The sequence below is a fragment of the Ambystoma mexicanum genome, chromosome 5q (assembly GCF_040938575.1).
Source record: "Ambystoma mexicanum isolate Mex_15411 chromosome 5q, UKY_AmexF1_1, whole genome shotgun sequence".
In the NCBI taxonomy this organism is placed as follows: domain Eukaryota; kingdom Metazoa; phylum Chordata; class Amphibia; order Caudata; family Ambystomatidae; genus Ambystoma; species Ambystoma mexicanum.
The window spans coordinates 157,350,601-157,363,580 of record NC_090933.1 but is presented as its reverse complement, the minus strand read 5'-3'; the positions used below and the strand labels follow the sequence as shown (position 1 = coordinate 157,363,580).

At 44.4% G+C, this 12,980-nt stretch overlaps 1 protein-coding gene across 25 annotated transcripts in view; it reads right to left on the bottom strand.

Moving 5' to 3' along the window:
• Positions 1-12,980, bottom strand: part of EPB41L3 (erythrocyte membrane protein band 4.1 like 3) — a 971,190-nt gene that overhangs the window by 726,177 nt on the left and 232,033 nt on the right. For 21 of the 25 annotated variants that reach the window (XM_069620665.1, XM_069620670.1, XM_069620666.1 and 18 more), the window contains exon 3: positions 7,759-7,959. In XM_069620665.1, the coding sequence (XP_069476766.1) occupies positions 7,759-7,959 (201 nt within the window). The remainder of the gene's footprint in view (positions 1-7,758; positions 7,960-12,980) is intronic. The other 4 variants (XM_069620667.1, XM_069620674.1, XM_069620678.1 and 1 more) reach the window with 1 other exon arrangement.

Below are 12,980 nucleotides of genomic sequence, written 5' to 3'. Positions count from 1 at the left end.
CTGCTGTTCGCACCCTCTGTCTCCTCACCCCCCGTGACTCCATCTCTACCTCTCGTCTCCTACCTTGGCTGGCTTCCCTTTCACTCCCAACTTAAATTCCAATTCCTATGTCTTGTCTTCAAATCTCTCCATGGTCTTGCCCCCCCCCTTATCTCTCCTCCCTTCTCACCTTCTACTCCCCCAACCGTTCCCTTCGTTCCGCTGACCATTTCCTCCTCACTTCACCCCCACCCCCTGTGCCTCCTCCCGTTTTTGCTCCTTCCAACTCTTAGCACCCTTACATTGGAATTCCCTTCCTCTTGATATCCGTTCTTCCCCCACCTTCACCTCATTCCGCACTTCCCTTAAATCTCTCCTTCTCCATTCCCTGCCTTGAAATCCCTCCCCCTTCCACCTCCCCCCCTTCCCACTCGAGTGGACCTCAAGTATCTATTAAGATTTTGGAACACCCAGCCTACAGACAGTGTGTGTACGGTGCATCACACGCTGATCGATTCCCTGAGGCCTTTTTCCCCATTTGAAACAGAACATTTTCCTCTGCGGCAGGACTGGTTTTGGGATCTGTGAGAAACCAGGTGTCTCACCCACTAGTCCCCGGGGATCTGTCATCCAGGTGGCCAGAACACAGTCATCGCTTTTGGATCCCGTTCCTGGGGGTGCACCAGTGCGGGAGGATCACCTGGGTGAGGGGTCTTTGGGAAGTGGGAGACCGGATGGTAGGATATTTAGGAACTTTACCCACCCATGCCACCCCCCCCCTTTTTATAACAAACATTTTCTCACAGACAGCCCACTATGAGAGAAAACAGACCAACACCCGAGCAGTAAACCGGACGTGTCCCAATGTATGGTCAGGCAATTACTGACCATCACACACACCCGACGTCCATTAAGCTTTCCAACACGGATAAAAGACGCAGCATGAGAGCACACTCTGAGCGAGGCAAAGCACATAAGGAAACAGCAGTTTCGAGATGGCAGTTGAACGAGAGAGGAAAAGACGGCAAAACAGAAGGGGATCGCATGGAGGGAAGTTCACTAGAGCATTAGGACAGGGAACCGTGATTTTCCAGAGACCTTGAAAATAGAAAGCGCAAGACCAGGAAACCAAGCTGAAGAATCCTGCATTGTGTGTTGGAGATACTCAGGGCCCTCCCGCGTCAATAATCAAGGCGGGGAGAATCACCAGCCACAGTGGTACCGTCCTTGGCTCAAAGAACAAAACAGAGTCAGTAAAATCAACACAGCTGGTGAGATGAGGAGACCGATACAAGACCAGTCTGTGTTGAAGCCAAGGTTGCAAGCAGCAACATTGTATGGTGAAGGCTGGAACGAACACTATTAAAATGCGTGTAATAAAAGACGCAAGTAAAGTTGAACTGCTGAGGAGTGATTGAACTTTGAAAGCAAGATACAATACCTATGACAGAGTGGTCCGGCACCGCGTGGGTGCTCAATCAAAGGTCTCTGTAAGGTATGCAGCTGAGAAATGGCAAAAGTGAAAGTGAGAAAGAGGTTATATCAAGAAGAGAGCGAGTAATTGTAAATTGAAGTGGTCCTGCGACAGGTTGAGCAAATTCCTGTGCAGAGTTGAAAGTCTTGCATTTTTGAAGTAAGGGAAGCTTGGAAAATTAGATAAAGTTGGTCCGAGCCCGGCAGAGGGAGACCAATTGAAAGCTTTGTGTTAAAGTGGGTCTGAGCTCAGTGGAGGGGGACCCGGGTGAACCGAAAATCACCCAAGAAGTTGTACATGTGAAATCCTAAGAAGAAAGGAACTTTAATGTTTGTCGTGTTGCATCAGGCCCTCTGAAATAAGGGACTTTGAATGGCAAAGAGACTTTGCGACAGAAGGCTCTGATGTTGAAGTTTTGAACTGCATCCTTGTGCTAGAGAAGCCAGAGAGTGTACTAAGCTTGAGTGTGCCGCCTTGTCCCATGCTGAAAACGTGGGGAAGGGAAGCACTCTGAAACTCTTCTGCTCTGAAACACTTGTGTATGAGCTCGATATAATTAAAATATCAATATCAAAAGCCAACGACTTGAATATCCTTACATAATTTCTTGAATACTTTTCTTTTGCATAACATTGTTTCCGACACTATTTGTATTTAGAAGTAAGGATTGGCAATAGGTTTATTAGTGTAATGATGACCAGTGGCCTGAACAAAGGTGGATTTTATTTGAAGAAAAATAAAATAAAGGAGTTCTTTATTTCAGAACTCAGGGACTTGTTTCAGTCTTGTAGAACCCCCTTTTCTCTTGGGTTCTAAAATAGGGAACCCCAGTGGGCCGTAGATCAGTCCTCATATGTCCAGAGAGCCTCCTACGTTGTTCTCTCTTCCGTGGTCTGTCTGTTCTGCAAGAGAGCAGAATAACACACCCAGTCCCTTTTCTCTGTCTGGATTAAATAGGGGCTGGAGGGTACCCAGCCAATCTGAGGCGACATTCTTAGAAAGTCTATTTACATCCCCGCCAAGCCCAACCCCCTTCTTTTCCGCGTGTGGGTTGCCATGTCGTCTCTACACCCGGTCTCAGCACGGAACGCTGTGTACCGAACTCGAGGGAGCACTGCACCTCAGAAGCACGCAGTACGTTCAGGGGGCTTGGGAATGTGTTTGTTAGGGAGAATTCTCAAAAATGTTATGATTTCATCTACCTTAGAGACCACCAGCAACATTGCTGGATTTTGAGGACTTGATTTTTTTCCTGGAGAGAGCGAGACCCTTTTTTCCCCAATCTCTCATGTATTGTGATGCGAGTTTATACCTCTGTTTCTTTTTGGTTATGGTGTCTAACCAACTTCATAGGTCTTTTACAATGGTGTTACACAGCACCTTCAGTGCAGTGGCACATGGAAGTCCTTCAGATTTCCCAAGGTTTAAGCACCTTCTCTGGGATCAACTACTGTTTCCCAGAACAGGGGAGTGAAATTGACTTCACTTAGTCCTGTAAAATTCTAGACCCTGCACACCAACAATGTCTCTTATGAAGAGCTCTGCATTGGTGTGACCAGTTATCTGGGCAGAAAAAATAATCTGAGGGACCTCGGCGCATGAGGGATTTTGGGTACACTACACGTCACGATAGGGATAGTGTTACAGACACGCCTATGCCGACAAACCCTTTCGGTCCCCTAAAGACAAGATGCAATACTCTGCGGTTAACACTGAATGTCGGACCATATGCACAGTTTGTAATTCTAAGCAGATGAACAAGGATCAGAAATGTATTTGCAAAGTTATTCTATGCAACTGTTCCTATAGTGTTCTCCTATTAAAAATGTAATAACATAACATATTTTCCCTAAAAAACAAAAGAAAGTGGTCCTTCCTCATCTAGCGAGATCAGACCCTACTGCAGTGGTAGGTGCGCTAAGTAACTCATGCATCATCTACGCAAACACTTTATATGCAAGCCTGCCACATTACTAGATGCACCACCTTGAGATCGCCCAGAACACAGCAGTACACCTTTTTTTCAAACTCAAATGATTCCCTCAGGTCCATTTCCATTCATTGCTGAATGGGAAGCCATACTACGCTGGCTTCCCATTCAGCAATGAATTACATTCAAAATTGCGTCTGGTGATCAAATGTCTCCATGGCTTGGCACCATCCTACAAGATACAAAATATCCATCCCTACCAACCTGTATGAACACTTACACTTGCACCTACTGAACATTCCACTAGGCAGTACCATAACAAGAGACAGATGCTTCTCATTACATTCACCTTCGTTCAATGAATTTCCTGTTAAAATATCAATTTTCTTCAATCCCTTGACATAAGAACTCTTTATTTGAATTTGGTTTTGCTACACCTAGATGCAGTAAATTCTTCCTGGTGCACTAGTTATGTGCCTTATAAATTATACATTTCAAAAAGAAAGACAAAAGGAACAACTAAATAAAGTATACACAGAAAAAAATATAAAAAGAGCATCAAAAACTGTTCTGACCACTAACGGACACAAGTCAACAATCCAACCAAGTATTCTAAACTTCTTTGCAGAGTAAAAAGTTCAGATGCTTTAATAGAGAGGGAGTTTCACATGTTCTTTATTGGCAACGTCAATAGTCAGCTCCATGTTATACAGAAAATGACTAGACAGTTCAAGTAGGAAGCTGCAGAGAAGGCAATCTCTAAGCGGATCTCAATGAAGGAACCCAACAGAGAAGATCAGCCCAAGAGCCATAGCAGAAGAAACCCACAGATGGAGACTGCAGAGGGCAATCCTAGAATCAGATGCAGTCATGGCTATGGTGCCTAGAAGGAGGGTCTGCAGGGGGGAGCCCTTTGGCGCTGAAGAAAGGAACCTGTGATAGATTAGGAGTCAGAAGACCTCAAAACTGTAGTCTATGATCCTGGGATATAAGGAAAAGGTTCAGGCAAGCAGGGTGCCCTGATGAGTTTGGCCGATGAGTTTTCCATAGGTCACTGTTATGGCTCTGGGCATCAGGGACAGCAGACAAAGCCCCTGGAGATGGAAGGAAAAGCCCAGCGATACAGACAAGGTTATAAGACACAGGACACGATCCCCATATCAGTAGACCAAAGAAAAGCAGCAGAAGCAAGTCCGATTTTGCTATATAAGGGACTTGGTACTCCAGGTTGAGCCAAAAAAGGTTTTCCTAGAGGAAGGACAGTAGAAGGGTTCAGCATGATGAGTGGATGGTTCAACAAAGAAGAGCTTCTGTAGAGACGATGCGAAGTCAAATAGGACACAAGTGACACCCATGAGGACAGAATCAGCATCCCTAGCCAACTCCAGCCAACAACCTCACTCGCCCCATAATTACTACCAGGCAGCATACCTGTATAAAGTTGTGTGAATGTGGGCACTGGCCATACTTAAACTAAGTCATGGGCATTGGCATGGGCATTGACCGTATAGAGTTATGAATGAAGACCGGCGCCACCCGAGGACATAATTGCAAGCGTTGGTATGTGCCACGTTTCAAAGGGGCTATGTGCGATAGTATGCATAAGCAAATGAATAAGATGATGAATGGCAACCACCCGCCACATATGGACGGAGTAGCCTTGGCTAGTCGTCGCTGCGCACCGACTGGATTGGGAATGCTCTCTGGGCCAGATTTGAAGCTACACACAAACGCTTACCTGCCCCGCATTCAGACAGGTGTCACGTAGGTGGCCGAGGCCGAACTTGGGTAAGGTTATGAATGTGAGTGGATGCCGTGTGTGAAATGGACTAAGTATCGGACGGCACAGATCAGGACAGAGAGGCAGAGGTGTTCCTGCACCCCTCGTGGAGAGAATATGGAAATTTAACACTGCAGTTCCAGACAGCAATGCCAATTAACCAATCCACTAACAATTTCACCCCTCAGCATACACCCCTCAAACTCTAACCAAACACAACCACAACCCTACAACACAACAATCCGCACAAACTTCCCTACACTGCAACAACAAAACAAACCACACAGACTCGTACAAAGGCACACGAGGACTACCGATCCTAAAACACCCCAAGTGCAGCCAACGGACCCACCGGGCTGAAGCCGCCAACAGCACATCACTACTCTCTTGCACTTTTCCAGCTTATATCCACTAACTCACCCCCCCTTCCCCTTTCTTTCAGAGCCGCCAGAGTGCCAGGGGATCACTCCGGTGGTGATAGGGCGTAGTACAAATATCCTTTAACATTATCATCAGCACTTGGGAACAGCAGAAACAATGCTGGCCTGTCCCAGCAGCAGAACTAGGTTCTCACTTTTGATTTGATGATGCACAATGTCCAGGAGTTTCAGGGCAGTGCACAAAGGCTGTAAAGGAGAAGGAACAAACTATGCCTGACAAAGGGAGGGACGAATCACCAGACTTAGGTTCTCTTTGGTCTGAAATGAGCAGAGCTTTGCATTCAAGAGGGCAAGGAGCCTGGGTTAGGGAGTCCAGCAGGATCCTCAGCCTCATCATATACTTTGCTACTTCAGGAGCAGTTCCAGGCAGATGACTCTGAATGGCCTGGAGTCTACACAGATATGCATATTCAGAGAATTGGGTGCAACTACACCTAGTGCAATTGTCCAGAGAGTAATACTGACAAAAAGGAGAGTAATCAAAAATTAAGATGAGCTCCATTTTAGATAAGGTTGTGTAAACCAAGATCCTAGACCATGCAAAATGCATCTAACACTGGTTTATACATTCTAGAGGGATACATTGCAAAAACAGTTATTGCTATTCAGTTATCTTGGCTAGTAACAACTGACCAGTCAAACTGTGCCACAGATGCTGAACAAAATATACCTTTCAACAGTGATGGCTCACTGCAAGCTGCAGAGTTTAATTAGCACTCTTACAAACAGCTGCTGCCGCTAGCTGAGCGGAAATGTGCATTACACATTCTTCCCAGTCTTAAATTCTACATCTTGAAGCATAAACATAGAGAAGGCAGTTTTGCAATAATATTTCGCAGAGTGGCTGGTTGACATTTCAATATGTACTATTTGCATAAATTAGCTGTTGCAGAGAGCCAAGCATGTTGCGGGTCAGCTGGGATGTTAAGCCTTGCAATGCTGATTCCGACAAAGACATAATTAATCTGGCCATACGAGTAACTGGAGCAATGCTGGTTTATTTGACCAAACCATACTAAAAAAAGGGTGCAAAAGGCCACACTAAAGTAACAAAAACAGCCTTATTTTGTCTATTAGTTCAGCCTTGACTACACAGTGGCACGAACGCCACTCCGGTTACCTGGGGAACTAGTCTGTAAAAGATCTCTTCTGCCCTCAGCCTACCTCCTCTCTCTGTATCTTTGCTAATTAAATCAAACTCATGAATTAATGTATTCTTGCTGCAATCAACAATGTGTCCCCATATTGTTTTATGCCTCGGTGTAGTGGTAAGAAAATCTGCATTACACTAAAAACTGAGCAACACTTACAGCAGCAATTTCAAACATTCGACTAGAGTAAGTAATGGCATCCTCTTGCAAGTTTGAACCTATACATCAACCTTCTGATACAGCTATTCTATAGCCATCTTGTAGCAAGGCATTAATGGTAATTAGCACATGAATTGCATCCAAGGCCACATCACTGCCAGTTGCTTCACCTCTCATAAGCGATCACGCCTAAAACCAGTGTAGAGATGCTGTATGGTACATGGGAGGGCCCAAAGTGCTATCCACAGACATGCCTAAACAAAATGCTCAACTTATTTAAATACATCACAAAATGTACATTAGACACATCTGAATTTTGGCCTAACGACCTGCTGTAGTTCCAGTGGCACATGCTGGCCTAAATAGGATTTCCCAACTACAAAATATGGCAATATGAAAACTAAATGCAGATACAAAAAATGTTATCTACAATGCCACCATTTTTACTTGCACTGTTCCGAAGCACACCAACAGTTGTGAGCACCGCCCCGCCTCCCCTCAACATGACAACAAATGTGTGTTGAGTATAAACTGCGAAGAAAGGTACCTTCCTGGCCTGCATCTGCCTAGATAGATGGCAGCCCGTTGGAGAAATTGGGTATTAAATATTTTACCAGTGAATTAAAGCTTTTAACTCCTATGCCAGCTCGGAGTTCTGTTTACCCAGCCATCATAATCCCATCAAAAGATCAATCACAATTATTCCTTATTCCAACAACATACATAAATACACAATATTCAAAGGATTATATTATTAGCATTAAGTGCACATCCAATTCCCAAAAAGTTTTTTTAAGATAAAAAAAAAAATGCAACCAAGAATGACAAAGAAAGTGCATATTTACCTCCACGTCACAGGTGTACTCCGAGCCATCCAGAAGGGTGACTTTTGCCTGCATGCTCTTTGGCTTTTTTGCCAACTTCAGTGGAGATTTGGAGAGTTTGCTTGATGAGGACTTTTGGGATATTTTGTCGTCTTCAAATTGCTGATACTCTATCTGTTTGGCCACAGCAGCTTCTCGATCGTCGTCGCTCCCGCCGTTCTGCTGTGTAGAAAATGGAAAAGATTTGTTATTGTTTCAATGTGGAAAGCTGTGCTTCTGTATTTTAAAAAAACGTAACATTGTGAAACTGCTAGACGTAGAGGCCACAAGTGAACCAACAGAAAGTGAATTAAAGCCACCCATTACTACGAGGGAGCCTACACAGAAGGAAGATATTTATTTTACAAGAAAATAAAGAAAACCATGATTTCATTTTCGAAAGAATCTTAAACGTGGGTAAAACGTGTTTCTCCTCTGAACAGTTGGGCAAAAATACAGCATTAATATTTCATGCACAGACCTCACAGGGTTTGCAGTATGTTTTGCCGATAAAAACATGTTAAGAAAATTAACCTATGGACCTTTCGTACTTGTTATTAACCTTTTTAATTTCCATGGCATGTATGAAAATATAGAGAAGTATGCTTTAGTTTGTGGCAATGAGTCAGTTTTAAAAGTTGGTGCACAATGTATGTATCTACTGTGACAAAGTCCCAGGTGCCAACACCCGCTCCTGGATGTAGGGCCAGGAAGAGGTAAAATGAAGATCCCAAAAGCTTGTAAAGACCCATATCCTCACCCTTTGAGAAGCAAATTCTCACAAACTTCTAGGAGACACTGAAAAAAGGAGAAGGATGGACGCTGCAGGCAATAATGGATCTGTGTGGGGCGCTGCCATAGACAACATCAGAGACTCCAGGTCCTGGTAGAAGGATATCACCATTCAAGCCTGAATGAATAAGCATCTTAAGAAAAAGTGAAGCAGTGACCCTATCCATCTAGTGCGCCTCCTGAACCCCATAACTGCCACCGTTAAAGGGGCTTATTCCTTGCATTCTAGAATTCAACCAGCGGATGGTGTTCATCCCAACTCGAACCTTCAGTTCTCCATCCCTGAAACAATATGTACAGCCAGCAATTGTAACCACAACCTGCCATGAATCTTGAGAATTCTCTTACGAATTCCTCTTAGGAATTCCTGGCCCCCAAACTCTGTTGAACCAGGGCACTCCTAAGAGGAGAATGGGGCTATCCATTACCAAGTATGTCATTAGAATTTGTCACCAGTTCTTGTTGTAAACACTGGCATCAGCAGAAAACTATCACGGACAGCTGTCGAGCACTAAACCCCTGAAAAGTCAAGCACACAACAACAGTTTGATAAGCGGCATGCTCTAAAGGAAGGCTTCAACTTCCTGTGCAGGTGCACGAGGAGAGAAAAGTCTTCCCATGCCTGGAGCAGGAACAGAGCTGTGACCAAGCGGCTGTTGGAAAAGGGTCCGGTGGTAGTAGACGCCACAAGGTGGGAAACATAATTGCAGACAGCCCTGTTAAGGGTTTGGTATGTTGATCCACACGGACCAAGAAGATCCAGCTGCAGAGTACCATTGGAATCTGGAGAGTTTGGGGACCCTGAGGACTGGTCCATATTGCTATAAAGGCAATCCGTCTTTTTCTCACTGGTGATGGGAGTACGAAGGAGGAAGGTGGTGTTTTAGAATGGCAAGGAGGGGTGAACGGCAAGAGAAGGATGGTGAGCAGGAGAGGAGAAGAAAGTATGAAACAAAGTGAAATAGAGAATGGTGAGTGGTGAGACCTGGTGGGAGAAAAGGTAAAAGGTGGAGGATGTGGCGGTGGAAAAACTGGAAGAGAAATATGTACAAAGAGGGAAAGAGGAGAGAGTAGAAGTATAATAAGAGAAATAGCTGAGAAATGAGCAGCGACAGGTAAAAAACAGGGAGATTGAAAACGAAGTACTGATGTATAAGGAGGAAGGAAAAGAAGAAAGTGGCGGTTAGAGAAAAATAAGTAAGATCTCAAGAATAGGTCGGGAGAGAAGGAGTAAAGAGAACAGAGTAAGAGGGAGGACAAAGAGTCTAGACGGGTGAGAGACAAACAATACCAAGAGAAGAGGCGGGTGGGAGAAAAGTATGCAGGTAGAGGAATGAGAAGAAAGAAGCCCAATGGCCACTGTGCAAGAACCATTAGAAGAGTGAAAGATTAGAAGGGAGAAACCAGTGAAGTTGAAGAAAAAGACTTCTAGTCGAGAAAAAGGCACCAGAGCCAGAAAAGGATAAAAGGCCAAGAGATAACCCCTAACATGATGCAACCCATTCTCATGCATACAGGCACTGTGGCAGAATTTTCCAAACGGACTCTGGCACCTGTGTCCTACCTTATCCAGGCCTAGGGAGGTCTGGGACAGCTGCATGCAGAGACTGGAGCTTTGAGCGACCAACCAAGGGGTTGTTGAGGCATGAAAGGAGAGGTTAGCCTGCTGGTAAACCAACACATTGACTAAAAAATGGTATAGCAACCACTAGCACTCTATAAGAAAAACGTGCAGGGGAGACTTAACCGTGCAGGCTGAGTGACTTTCATTTGCCCATCAGGAGACTGAAGTCAATGGAAGAGAGGTATTGCCTGATAGACTAGTCCTCGCAAGCTGAATTGTTCATCTATGGTTTACTCACTTCTGCGCCAAATTCACCCAAATACTTGATACACTGTGCTGAAAAAGTAAAACTTTTTCAAATCCCCTATCCAAGTCTGTTGACTCGGTTGTCACAGTACAACTCTTGTTTGTCTTCTCCCCGGGGTTCACTCCCTTCCTAAACGGCAGCTTGAAATCCACAAGTCACTCTCCTCAAGCCTAATACATTTAATTTTTCTTTGAGAGATGTGGATCTATGTTGTATCTTGATCCAGTAATCTCCACAATCATACCGGACTACTACCAAATACGCCACACCAACAACTGCACCTCCATAGGCGGCAGCACAGCTATCATCTTTAAAGACTCTCTCAAATTCATTCCAAAAAGTCAGATGAAATCAGCACTGTCCGTCTTTCCTTCTTGAACAAAGTTAATATTCTGATCTTGGTTGTCGACCACACCACTCACCAGGATCCAACCTGTTCTCACAACTACCTTTAACGCCTTTGCTCTATCCCCCCATCTACAGACATGGTCATTTACGATTTTTACATCTGAGCCAAAGGGCCCAAACTACTCTTTCTTAACTTCTTAAACTAATTGGAAAGCCTTAACTCACTTTGCTGGTCATATGCAGTACTTAATCATGGACACACCTGATTTTACTAACCATGGCTGATCCACCTTATCAGGATGGGCCATCTTGCCACCCATGGCAGGATTTGTGCTCCCTCCTGCCGCGCCTCTGAAGCACATGCTCCCTGCACATGCCTGGGGAAAAAAACTCTCCCAACAAATCAGTGCTGAACTTCTTCCAACAATTCCTCCAATGTCCACTACATCTGTTTAAGCATCAGTTACCTCTTCATAGCTGGATCTGAACTGATTTAGATGCCCAAATTCTTTTCACAGCCACTCAGCGCAAACACTGCAGTTCCAAAAACACTCAGTTCTCCTCAGTTTTTATTAAAACTAAAACATGGGTCGATTCCATCTCAGTACACTTGTGCCCCTCTTAGACTTTGGTAAACAGGCTTGCCTACAAAACCCCATTAAACCTGAAGATCCAGGGGTTGTCAAACTCCAGGTCTTGAGGGTCATAAGCCTGACAGGTTTTCAGGATATCCTTCATTAAGATTCATGAGAAAAAAATGTGCATGCATTCAGAATCAATGCAAATTTAGCTCCTGAATATTAACAAGGGGCTCCTGAAAAGCCAACGTTTCCAGCCCTCATGTTCTGGAGTTGAACAACCCTGATTAAACAAATCAGCTATTATTACGTCAGCAAAAACGATACTTTTCATCCAGAATTACCAGCACTGCCAAACAATAAGAAAAAAATTGTCTCTATTAGTGAGCTTTCTACCTGCCCCGCCTCTTCCATTTCCACCATTCCCCTTTCCAGCAATCTACAGTAATCTGGCATCTTTCATGAAAAAGATCCTGAACATTTGCACCAGTTTCTCACTGCCACCAGTATTCCATTTTCTATCTGGTCCCCACTCTCCACCTTTCTAACCCATTATTTGTCACATCTTACTTCCTCTCAGGGCCCATAATCAATACTGATCTCCTTTTATTCCCAGTCCAATTAAAATGTTCCAATAGATACCCGATACTATTACGCCCAACCCCCATCCACACTCAATTCGTGACGTTCCTTTGGATCAATTCAAAAATTGATTTTCACTCCCTTTTTAAAAAAATAATCTTCATATGATCCCTTCGTGCCTATTTATTAATAAACTATATCTGTCCTTGCAGCGCCCTGGAAGATCCTAAAAGCATTATTTACTTTCCAACTCTGTTTACTGAACGCCCTACCCCCTGCCCCCCCCAGCGCCCCACCCCCTCCATCCTTTCGGGATGGTTTTGGTTCAGATAGAGGAACCAAGCACAAACTCACTGCTGTCCCTGGTGAGCTCAGACTGAACGCCGACATGGGCACTCCCAACGTTCCAGTGCTATTTCGGGCGCTCCACTGCTTTTGATATGGTTGATGATCGAACGACTTGCAGAGGTAGGGATCTTCGGCTCTGCTTTGGACTGGCACTCTTTTCTCTCAAAACACTTTCAGTCCATCTCGATTTCCCATTTCATCTCCTCTTTCGCCCCCAATCACTTGTGTTTTTCCCCGAAGATCATCTCTGTCACCTCTATTTAAATTCTATGTCAACCCACTTTCACGCTGTGGAGGATTATAAGGACACGGACGCGGTAAAGGCATGTTCTTACTGTGAAGTTTATTTAAGGTAAAATAAGGCCCATCACTCCCGATAACTATGGGGTGTTCCCTGCCTATCTTACTAAGGTGCTCGTCAGTCAGGATTAAAGTTCAAAAACAAATCCGTCCTTTGACCAAATCTAAGCTACCTGACCCCTACCACCATTATAACGAACTAAGGTCAAGAGAATGACTCCCCTCTCCTGGTGCTTGTGTTCTGTCACATGTGTCTTCTCACTTCTCTTACTCCTTTCAGTAGACCATATGCAAATAGTCACTTGTCATACACTGTATCAGGTTTTGCAGTTCTTTTAGGGAATGGTATTTCCATGGTCCTTATTCTTCCTTGTCAGCTTCAGTC